This window comes from Cynoglossus semilaevis, chromosome 9 (genome assembly GCF_000523025.1).
Source record: "Cynoglossus semilaevis isolate Cse_v1.0 chromosome 9, Cse_v1.0, whole genome shotgun sequence".
In the NCBI taxonomy this organism is placed as follows: domain Eukaryota; kingdom Metazoa; phylum Chordata; class Actinopteri; order Pleuronectiformes; family Cynoglossidae; genus Cynoglossus; species Cynoglossus semilaevis.
The window spans coordinates 3,391,830-3,403,901 of record NC_024315.1 but is presented as its reverse complement, the minus strand read 5'-3'; the positions used below and the strand labels follow the sequence as shown (position 1 = coordinate 3,403,901).

Genomic DNA, 12,072 nt, shown 5'->3' with positions numbered 1-12,072 from the left:
CAGATGGAGCTGGCAGTCAGTCCACCGAGGCCCCGCCGAGGCCCCGCCGCCGTCGCTGCCACTTTCACTTTTCTCTGTTAAATTGTTTGTTTATCGCTCGGTTCTGAAGGTTAAGACAAATACCAGGTCCCTCATTGGCTGAGGGTGGGGCTGGGGGGGGTTCGGGAGGGGGTCAGCGGCGAGCCGTGGAAAAGGTTACAGACGACACGTTGCATTAATTTTTTTATTTTTTATATAAATGTTAGAACACAAGACGATACAGATGAATTTACGTCAAACCTTTTTATCTCTGACTCTGACAGACGGTGAATGAAGGAAAGACAACAACAAAAACAACAACAACAACAGGTGAACAGTTTCAGTTATAAACAGTTTAATTGTACAACTATTTACATGAACTGCTCTGCAGTTTGAAGTCTCACAGGAAACAAAACGTTCAATCCGTTAAAACCCAAATGCACAGCTGCATTGGCACAGAAAAGAAAAAAAAAACAGAGGAAAAAAAAGAAAAAAAAGAAAAGCACCACATTTGTCTGTAATATTTTTGACGTGTTGTTCATGGAGTCAGTTAGAAATGAATGAACTTTAACAGAATCTCCAGTTCTGGTTTTTACGGTGTTATGGTTTTATGAGGCACTGACAGTCGGTCTGTGGATCAGCCTGGAACCAGTCTGAAAAACAGACGCTCAGTCTCACTTCAACATGTCTGACAGAAGAGAGACGAGGCCGGTGGGGGGGGGGGGGCATCCTTTTAGCCACATTATCTTAAACAGGAAGTGGTTTATTTTTGTGTCTCCACGTTGATACTTTTTGATGATTTGAAACATGGCAACCACGGCTGGTTGACCAGCAGCTCCGACACAAAAAAAAACCTCTCTGCTGCTGTTAGCTGGTGCAGATTTTGACAAACTAGTTTTTATCCCAGTTGGCCGCCATGTTGGATGTAGCGTCCTAGCATTAGCACTAGCATAGCGACAGCATTTTATAAAACCACATGGCTCAGCGTTTGCTCTGACCAACGGTTCTTAAATATAGTTCCAACAGAACCAACACACTGAGCTCAGTTGGAGCTGGTTCCAGATGCTGTCGTATTTAGTTAGTAAAAAAAAAAAGTTTATTCAAAATGTGAAACCTCTACGATTCTCTAAAAATAATTTCGGTGAGATCAGACGTGAATCCGATTATAGAACCATGATTTCTAGATCACAGACACATGGAGACCATTCCAGGCTCCGAGGTTTGGGTGCACGGAGGGCAGGTTCCCGAATTTTCCCCCACAGAAGATTGATGTGTCATTATGTAAAGTTTGGACGGTCACACCCTATTAGAATAAGTGGGCCAGCAGTGCCTCACAAATATGTGTGTGTGTGTGTGTGTGTGTTTTAAATGACCCACTAACTGCTGCCTGAGAAGTCACCAAAGATTGAAGAGCACCAAACTGTTTGAAAACAGTGACATTTTTCAGACTCTTGTCTCTAACGTTGTTTCTAAAAAGCCCAGCACAGGAGTAGACGAGGAAAATGTTTTGCTTTGAATAAATGTGATTTTCTGGCACAAAGGAAGTCTTTGAACATTCCTTCCTAATTGCGTGCTGCGTTACCTCTCCCTTTTTTATAGTTCCTTTTGTTTCTCATATATTTTATAGGCAGGACGTTTCCTGTTTCCAGGCTCAAAAGACAGAAAAGCACCAAAACTTCTTCAAAAAGTTTCTCAGAATCCAAACAAAAAAACAAAAAAAACATTCTCCGTGTCCCGTGTTTTAATGGAGACTCGGAGCGACCAGGTATCCGTTGAAGGTGATGTAGACATCCACGTCGTCGCTGTAAATGGCGTTCTCCCTTTCCCGCTTATAGAGTCGAACCCACACCTCGTCGTTCAGAGCCAGGTCCAGCATCACGCTCTGGCTCTGCATGATGGAGCGCTCGCTGGGCTGCGCGTACAGGATGACCTGCTCCTTGTCGTTGTGCATCAGGTGGAGGTAGGTCTCCTTGAAGTTCCAGGTGTGGATGTTGACGTTGAAGAAGTAGATCCCCGGCACGTAGCAGTAGAACTTGCCCTTGAACATGTTGAAGTGCTCGTGGATGTTGACGAAGACCGTGTCGAAAACCAGCGCCTGATAATAGTCCAGGCTGTGCAGGGACTTCCGACGCCCGACCGAGAAGAAGGAGGACGAGATCTTGCAGGCGTCTCCCGGGGCTCCTGCCTGGCCTTTGCTGCCTTTGGGACCGATCAGTCCTCGGTATCCATGGGGGCCCTCCAGCCCTGGTTTCCCTGGTGTACCTCTGTCACCTTTTTCTCCTTTGTCACCTGGTGGAGGAAGGCAGAATACGGATTAATGACGGAGACGGAAATGTCCAACCCAAATATAAACTCTAGAAATCTATTTTATTCTCCAGTGTTGAGGCCTGCATGATGCCTTCTGGGTAATGTGAGTGAAGGCAGGTGGTGGTGGTGGGGGGGGGGCTTGACTGAGTGTGCAGTATGAAAGATTTTTTTCCTTTTTAATCCAATGAAATTGGAAATTTCCAGTATAGAAAAATGTGAAGAAAACTCTTCAAAGCTACAGTTCAAACTTCGCTCAGTGAAGCATTTTGAGCTTCAGTGAAACAAAAACTCTTGTCTCACTCACTGTTGAACATAATCACTTTATTTTCTACACGTCGGTCTGTCGTCAGCCTGATGTAAAACTACAACAACTCAATGTTTGTGTCTGAATAAAGATAATTCAACGTGTGTGAAAAAAAGAGTTTGCAGAAAAATGACTGCAGTTTGTGACACTGCTAAAAAAAACAAAACCTGTTTCTATCCTAATTAAACTCATAAAACTGAAAAAAATATTAATTCACTAAGAAAAATAAGGCAAGTATTTGCTTAATTAGAAGCAGACTGGGAATAATTAGGATTATTTAATTTATAAATATATATATTAATAATGAACAACACTTTAATGTTTTATTTAAGTGACCAAACACCATCTGTTTCTCACGGTTCAGTAAAGATGTGTGAGAGTTGTTCGTTTTTTCAGCCTCTAAATGTGGATTAAATCTGGACTTGGACCAGACTCGGGTCAAAGGTGTCGCAGGTGTTAATCTGCAGCTGAGGACGATCGCTCTGATTGGACAGGTGCAACAGCAGGTCGGGTTTCTCTGCTCACAGGCTGTTTTTGTTTTTGTTTTTTTGAGTCCAAGGGTTCGTTTGTGTTCTGTTGTTTTCTGTTCAATATTTAAGGGGTCGTTCAGTTTCTGCCCCTCCTGCCCTCTGCCCCCACTCCATTTTAAATGTGGTTTCTGTTTGTTTGGGGTTGTTTTATTCCATGTGAATATGAAATGGACTTTCTTGTCTGTTTTAGATCTGACTTTTTAAATAGAAAATCCATTTATTTACCTGACATTCGTTCACTGTCAGCAAGTTTATTTGTTTTGTTTTTCAAGCCTTAGATTCTCACTCCTGTTTCCTTCTACGACGATGTTTCAAACAGCAGCGAGGATAAATATCTCTACCTGTCGTTGTCTTTGGTTTATTTTTCATCTTAGATCCAACACGCAGCGAGACTTCAAAACTAACAAAAGAAACAACAGACTCGTCCTCCAGAAAAAACAAAACAAAAAAACTTTCTTCTGCTTTTTGAAAATGAGTAACAACTCATTACTGTCTGGAAACTTTAACCAGTGACGGTGCTTGAAGTCACCTTTGGAAATCAAAGAGCTGCTTTTAAAACCTTGGGCAGAAGAACAAACGTTTGTGCCACAAAATGAAACTTTTAACAGCGTTTCGAAACAAAATGTCGACCTGACGTTGTCCAGGTGGAGGTTAGTTCTCAGGTGGGACAATATTCTGAAGTTCAAACTCCTAAAGTTCTGAGATTTAAGTCGTGAGGTTATAAAAAAAAAAGGTTTTGTTGAGAATGAAGGCGGAAGTCTTTCGAAAATGAAGACGGGAGTCATTCTAGAATAAAAAATAAAATATAAATAAAAAAACCCAAAAAAAAACATTTGTAATCCAGATGAAACAACCATTTCATCCAATTACTTCTACACAACAACACAAACGTCAACAGACATGTTGACTGGATAATGCTGGAAAATTCAAACCTGAAGTTCTTACAAACCTACTGAGCGCTGGCTCTGGATCCACACCAGATGGAAATAATTGATGAACAAGACACACTGACATCTAGTGTTGATTATTATAATGTAATACATTTTATACATGGATAAATATTGACGATACAAATAATAAAAAAAAACTAAAAACTTGTGTAAAAGTAGGGATTATAAACTGTAGCCCTGAAGCGTCTGTTTTGTTTCTCTTCCTCTTACAGACACAGGATTGGCCGACGGGCTGTAAACAATGAATCAGCAAAATCTATGGGATGTATATTTCATGATTGGAACGAGATTTGTCCTTCGTCTTCGTCTTCTTAGGTCACAGAAGAACGGAATCTTTTTACATTTCCCTTCGACACTAAAAGTCGAGGAGACATCTTCAAACTCATTAGAGCAACACGAGCCTCATTTTTGTGTCGACATTTTGGCAGTTGAAGGACTAACTTTGTCCAAAAGATTTTAAAAAATCAAAAACAGAATTCATTCCCGAGGGAAAGTTTTTACGAGGTTCTTGTCCTCGCCTGTGTGTGCGTGTTGTTTGTGTGTGTGTGTGTTGAAAGGAGACGCAGGAGGATTAGGTTTGGTGAGTGTATTTTTGTGGTTAAGCAGTTGGATGGGTTTGGAGGTCGAGTGTGTGAGTGTCACAACCAGCTCTGTTTGAATCCTTATCAAAGGAGAAACAGATAAAAGAATGGAGTGAAGACGACTGAGGCTGAGACTGAGGCTGAGGCTGAGGCTGAGGCGGCCAATCAGAATGCAGAAATAAGATGCGGACGTTCTCACAAATCTCTGGTAGATGTCGCATTTGTCTATGTCGTCAGAACAATTAAATATTTTTCAACTAGGTGGCAGCAGATGGCTAGAGATTCAGATCTTTTGACGAGAATTTTTTTCTGTCTGTGCCTTTCTTCAATTCCAGCTTTGTGTTCAACTAAACAGGGCCAGGTTTTATACTGAGTAAAGTGTGAAACAAAACTGAAACTAGCCAAAAACTGCGTCAGTCGTTCATTTCCTCCACTTCTCCGACCTGTTCACGCTCACAGAGGATCTGATGTTGTACCTTTAAGGATGGTCATGTTGATGACTGTACGAATCTCTGGCATCTGCTGCGAGCCGGTGACGGCTGACGGCTCCAGTTGGTCACAGCAACGCCTGCAGTGTCTGGTAGGCGACCTGGAGGGGGAGGCGACACAGCAAACCAGGGGGAGGAGCAAAAGCAGCCGCGCACACACCAACAACATGGTTGGCAAAACCTGCGAAAAACGACAAAAAACAAGAGCAAAACCTGCGAAAAACGACAAAAAACGTGAAGTATAGTAGTAATAGTAACTGAAGTAATCAACTGGAATCACCCCCTCTAGAGTTAGCATTTAAGTAACTGAAGTAATCAACTGGAATCAGCCCCTCTAGAGTTAGCATTTGAAGAAGAAATGATGGAAGTAATCATCATTAGTGTGAATGTGTCCGGAGTAGAGATGCTAGGATCGGAAATCGGACGTTTTTATTAGAATGATCGGCCGTAACTAGCGAACAACCGTCGGCAGACATATTGTCACATTTACAGCCGATCATTTTGCGCATGCCTTCTGTTAAAGAACGGGAACAGGAAGTTCCTACTCTGAAGCTGAAGCTAACATGTTGTTAGCTTGAATGTACAGTGAGTCAATAAACCTGTAATTGTAATAACGGTCAGAAAGACAGATCTGACACTTGAGCGCTCAACAATCATCCAGACAAATATGTCCATTTTAGAGACGCTAACATCAGGTCAGCCGCTGTTGTTTTCCAGACTTAGCACTACTGTATGGATGTATCGCGATTTGTCATGCTACGTTAGCCATTTGCTGCGCGCTAAGTCTGAAATTTTACACTGAAAAACAGCTGTCAGAATCAGAATCTGCAAGTCTCTAACAAAAAAAAAATCTGAATTCAGAATCAGCCAAAAGATTTGCAGTCGGTGTATCTGTAATCCAACATGTGTTCTGCTTCCCTTCATATGTCGACGGGAATTGGACCCGGTTTTTCTGTGGATTGTGGAGGAGTTGAACCCAGTCCCAGGTCAACAGTCCATCACAGACAAAGAACCACCGCACCCAGCTTGCACAGAAACCAAAGTACAAAAAAAAACTCCCAAAAAAACCATATTCACGAAACCAAAGTACAAAAAAAAAACTCCCAAAAAAAACATACACTCAAACAGAAAGAAAATGCACAAACTTTACAAATCGTGTCCATCTGTCCAGGCCAGGATGTGAACCAGTGACCTTTTACAGTAAAAATAGTTTTAAATAAGTCAGCAGTCTCATATAAAGAATGATGAATGGAATTGTGGGTCTTTTGTTTTCTCCAGATATGCATCCAAAAATAAAAAGTGTGATTTAGTACGTTTGGGTTTTTTTTAAACATGTTTGAGATTCCTGCGGCCGACTGGCCGAGTCTCAGGACATTTCCGTGACGTAGGTTTGATCCTGAGGTTTATCTGAACCAAAGAGTTTAAACAAAGGCAGTAATCCTCAGGCATTGTTGGAAGACAAACCCTCAATCCTCACCAGTGTAAAACCATGTTTAGAGTCAGCCAGGGGAGTTAGTCACACAGGAGTAAAAGCCGCCGACGTGAAGTTTTCTCAACTAACAGCTGTTCCACTGCTTTAAGACGCAGCGCGGCCAAGAGCTGAGAGCCAGATACTGTCATGATTATTATTAATGAGCGTCAACTTCGGAGCAAAGTCCCCGAGAACACATTACAACACATTAGCATTTATAAAGAGCTCCCTGGAGACGGAACACATATAAAACATACAAATGGGATTCTCCTTCTCCTTCTTCTCCTCCTTCTTCTTTTTTATCTTATTTCATTTTCTAAATGCTTCTTCTCCTTCTCCTTCTTCTTTTTTATCTTCTAAATAAAAACACACCTGGACGGAATCACTGAATAATGAAACCATCAACAGTGATTTTTTTTTTACTCCCATGATACATTCACACACTATTCCAAGGTCAAACGGGGACGGAAACTCCCTCGGAACGATGCAGATGAAAACTTGTAAAAAAAAAAACACACACACTGATCCACAATCTGCCCGTGGAGATTTCAACTTTCAACCCCTGCGTCAGTCCACGTCCAAGTAGGTTTATGTGCAGCCCGGTCCCTCAGCAGGACATAAAAGTAAACACACACACACACTGACACACTGACACAGGCTGGAGATTTGATTTAACCATAACCATAATTACCAGCTGACTCAGCCCGACTTGTGTCAAACATACGGCCCGCGGGCCACAATCGGCCCACTATGGGGTTTAAATCCGGACCAGTTGATGAATTACTTACTTTTTGAACACTTAATGTTGATGATGTTTTTTTCAAATATACTTTATTACTTTATTAATATACTTTTATGCACGAAAACAAAGGGGAAAAAAACATGGACTTTTTGTTATTTATAGGTTTTTAAATCTATTTCAAATATTTATTTTAAATCCAGAATAAATGCAACGTGAAAAGTCCGACCTTTGAACCAGTTTTCCTTTTGTGCCACGTGACACCAAGGAGCAGCTACTGACGCCAGCAGTTTGTCGTCATCCATTCATTCTCACTATGAGCCACACACACTGACACGGACTGTGTGAAAAGCCGAGAGGTGAAGAGGAAAACAAACAGCAGATAAGAGAACAGTGGAGAGAAAAATGAGTGTGATAACGGAGAGATTCCCTGGGACTGTTACGGTGATGGATGAAAGTCGGTATCACAGCTGATGGATGAAGCACGACTCTGAGAAAAAAAACAAAAACAAAACAAACTGCCTCTGTATTTTCCCAGGTTCTGATGATAAAGTCACAGCGTCAGCTACGGTACGTGAAGCAGGTTAATGTCAACGCATGCATTTCTGCAGTATTTGAAGTAATGGTCAGATGTTCTGATCTGGATCATCATTTATAAACGATGCCACTGACCTTAGCAACGTTAGCGGTGTTCTGACGTCGTCCTCCGTTGCCAAATTAATGCATAATATTACTTTATTGGTCCCAACATGCTGCCCCCTGGAGGCACCAAGTATGTGGTTCCTCTAGGAACCTCTGTACCCAGGACTCTCTGCTCGCAAGGCTAGCATGCTAATGATTCCGCTATGTTATCAATGACGCTGTGGAGAAGCATGTATTTTTCTGTCTAAAAAAACTGGAGAGATTTTATTTTCTCAAACTCAGTGTCGTCCTGGTCTCATAAGGTGAAGGTGTTTTTCAAGCACCATGAAATCTCAGTTTACTACTTTTATAGTCATGAACCTTGGACGGTGATCAAACCAAAATGGCAGAATCCCAGGATCTGGTCCGGAGACATATTCAGATGATATTCTGTCTCATGGTCGTCACTAAATCTGATTCCTGACCCACTGTATCCTAACGTTTCACTGCAGACATGCTGAGACAACGGCGTTCGTTTGAATTTCGTGCCTCAGGCGTCTGATCCATATGAGATGTATTTACATATCTGTGTGAATCGCCCTGAGAACGCTGCCAAATTAGAATCAGATCATTGAAGACAGATGTCGAGAGCGCGTCTGATCGGTGCCGCTGGATCTTTATTTACCCTCAACCGACGCTGCATTTCTTTGGCCCGTGACAGGAAGCTGCAGTACAAGGAGAAAGGAACCCACATGAAGAGAAAAGAAAACCAACTCTGAGCCAGGATTCCAACCAAGAAACTTCTGGAAGGAGACCAGCGCTAACCACCACTTCCACTGTTCGTTCTAATACAGACGTTTGTGCAGAGAGACAGAAGACACTCGGTGATGTTTCTCCAGTTAGTATTTTTTCACAAATGTGAGTCGGTGATGCGTTGGTAACAGCAGAAGAATGTCTGCAAGACTCAGGCAAGGAATCACCTACAGTGAAGTATGCAGGAGGCAGGAGTCTAAAGGACCATCAGGTGCTTTTCTAAAACTGGGCTGGAACCCAGATCCTTTTTTGGATGTTTAATGAGGTGGCAAAGATTGAAAGATTCCAGGAACGACAGTGTCGAGTTAATGCAAACAAACACCGGTTGATAGCACGGTGTTGACAATCGTACTCAGCTCTGTGATAACAGCTGTGGACGCCGACGTGTGCGAACAGATACTCCACTCTGAGTATGTGTTAGTATTTCTTCCCAAAAACGCAGGATTCCTCGTGGGACTGTTCAAATATGGATCCTCCGACCATTTATGCGGTCCATAAAGGGAGAGGACAGTTATATTGTCGGGTTCCAGTTGCCAAATAAAGTCCAGCATAAAAACATGTGCTGATACATCAAGTCGTGAAACATTTGGCTCCGACCTTTTTATCAAGTCCTAATGCAACGTGCTGACACGCCGCTTTCTCCAACATCTGTCAAACACGCTCCAACACAGCGCCTGCTCTGCTTTGACATCACACCAGGCGTTCACTTATGTAACCAAACTGCCCTTTAATGCACCTGGGGATGAAAATGTAGGGTTTTTTTTAAGGGCGGGGGGGTGAATTCTTATGCTAACTTGCACGATACTTCAGGAGAATAATTCAAAGACTTGAAGGTTCAATGGATTCATTCCAGTGTTTTGATCTGCCTTCACATTTCACACCGACCAATCAGCTCTGCAGGACCAGGAGCCAAACGCTACGATAACCCAGCAAACCATATCGTCAACACGTCTAGTTGTCGTCGATCGGCGGTTATCTGGCCGCTAGCAACGGCGACTGTTCCTGATAGTAACAAAGTAACTGTTAATAGCGCACCCTACTGGTGGTAAAAGGTAATACAATTGCGTTTATAGCAACCTCCAGTTGTTGCATGGTTATTGTTTATAAACAGTGGGTGGAAGTTTTTACATACTGTTACATAAAATATATGTTTACTTTCACTAAAGTTTCTTTTTTTAATGTATTGTGTTTATATTTAAAGGCCCCAAAAATAAACCCAGACCCCAAGAGAGCCCAAGACCCCCAATTGAGAACCAGGGCATCACAATACACCGAACTGACACTCACTTCGTACCAACAACACACACACACAGACACACACACACCAAACAGGTACACACAAAGGAACAGACTCACGATGCAATCATCCACACAGCCACGTCTACATCGCCTCAGCGCATCAGTGTTGGCACGCGCCCGCAGCCCGGATCAACCACGAACGCCGCGCGCAAAGGCGCACAATAGACGCGCACGGCGCGCGCTTACGGTTAGAAACGGTTGCGCGCGCTGCAATGTGCATTCACGGAAATAATTAAATAATTAAAAAGCGCATTAAAAGTGCTGCTGCTGCTGCTGCTGCTGAGTTGGCGACTTGTGAATAACCGTTCCTGAGCTGCACGTCTCTGCAGACACGGCCACGCGCCGCCGGGTGTTTTTACTTCTCCGTGGATGTTTGTTGTTGTTGGTATTTTTAAATTTAGGGAAATTAGCATGCACAGGTTGTAATATTGTATTTCGGGTCGTCTTTTCTTACCTGGTGCAGTTTGACCACAGCAGCGGAGGAGGAAGAAGAAGAAGAAGAGAGAGAGAGAGAGATAGGGAGATAGAAGGAGAGAGGGAGAAAGAGAGAGAGTTCGGGTGAGACTGAGAGGAGGAACTTCTGTCTCTCTCTCTTTCTCTTTCTCTGTTTTTGAAAACTAAACTCTCTCTCTCTCTCTCTCTCTCTCTTTCTCCCAAGATCACGTTCAAAGTCCCCCCCCCCCCCCCCCCCCACTTCCCCATCATCTCCCAGTCTGTTCCTATCCCTGAACTTCTCCCTTTTCCCTTTCCCTCCCTGATTATCTCTTATTAACTCCTCCTCCGGCGATTCTTTTTTTTTTCCTCGTCTCATTCCAAACCTTATCACTGATTTTCTTGCACCAGTGTGAAGATCTTCTCACACACTTCTCGTGTGTGTTTAGATCGTTTTAAATTAAAAGTCTCAGGTTTGAACGGTTAAAGAATCGCGATTTACTTTCCACACATCGACATCTTGCGCTAACGTGGTTCCACACGTGCCAGGAACGACATGTGTTTTGCATTTTTGTTTAAGCAGATTTTTTTTTTTTTTTTAACATCAAAGAGCATCGCAATGTACAGTATGGTCAAGGAAATGATGTGACAGGAAGCCCTGAGGACTCTGGTCCACTGTAGTTCCCTTGAGCTTAGGAAGTGGAGGAGTCTTTATGTGTTTTCTAATTTACAACTTAAATACTGCATATAAGTTATCATTTATTTTCAAATGTGTTTTTTACTCTCAGGATTTAATTACAAATGAACTGCTTTCTAACATTTTGTGCCAATTGAAAAGTGAGGAGTGGCAGAGAAGTACATGAGCATGGTGCAGAGCATGTGTGGGTACGGTGGAATTGGTTCCAGATTGTATTTTACACACAGTGCAGATAAAATATACAAATATACACAAATATATTTGTTTCCCTCATACGTGGTCAATGCCTGATTTTTTTTTAATTCGACCAAGTTTGGAATTGAGCATCAGGACCTGACCATTCGACCAAGTTTGGAATTGAGCATCAGTCACTGAGTTACTGAGAGGAAAAGGAAAAGTTCGGACAGATTTTACCGTCGTCTTCAACGTTCACAGCAGAGATAAACGTGTCACAGACGGATTGTTGCAGCAACAAACACGTTCCTGGGTCCAAACCCTTTGGTGTTTGTGGCTCCGGTTCAGGACAATAACTGTTTTCACTTTAATCGGCTCCATCTTTTCCTCACCACATGATTATATCATGTCTCATAAAGTCACGTCTTCAACCACAGGCATGTTTTATACGACTGTTATCGACACTCGTAAGACTGTCATCGTTTCATGTCTGTCGTGATATGAAATGTGTTTTTGACCAAAATAAAAATAAACAAAGTAAAGTCAACTCACTTCAGAGGTTTGAACCATAGAGGGCGCTGTACAGTCTGAATGGGCACTTTTATCAGAATATAAAGTTGACCCATACCACAGAGGGCGCTGTTGTGT

The 12,072-nt window shown here is 42.5% G+C and overlaps 1 protein-coding gene across 1 annotated transcript; it reads right to left on the bottom strand.

Moving 5' to 3' along the window:
• Positions 1-356: 356 nt before the first annotated feature.
• Positions 357-10,718, bottom strand: c1qtnf6b (C1q and TNF related 6b). Its single transcript, XM_008316517.3, has 3 exons — positions 10,576-10,718; positions 5,167-5,359; positions 357-2,307 (listed from the first exon to the last, which is right to left on the bottom strand). The coding sequence occupies exons 2-3, from the start codon at positions 5,345-5,347 to the stop codon at positions 1,760-1,762; spliced, it is 729 nt and encodes a 242-aa protein (XP_008314739.1). The 5' UTR covers positions 5,348-5,359; positions 10,576-10,718; the 3' UTR covers positions 357-1,759.
• Between the last annotated feature and the right edge of the window lie 1,354 nt (positions 10,719-12,072).

What these genes read in the sequence shown, in the direction of transcription:
- c1qtnf6b (XM_008316517.3), bottom strand. Translation starts at nt 5,347, where the DNA reads ATGTTGTTGGTGTGTGCGCGGCTGCTTTTGCTCCTCCCCCTGGTTTGC. An exon ending in CAACATGACCATCCTTAAAG is followed by an intron (nt 2,308 to 5,166) that starts GTACAACATCAG and finishes TTCCTCCACCAG; the next exon opens with GTGACAAAGGAGAAAAAGGT.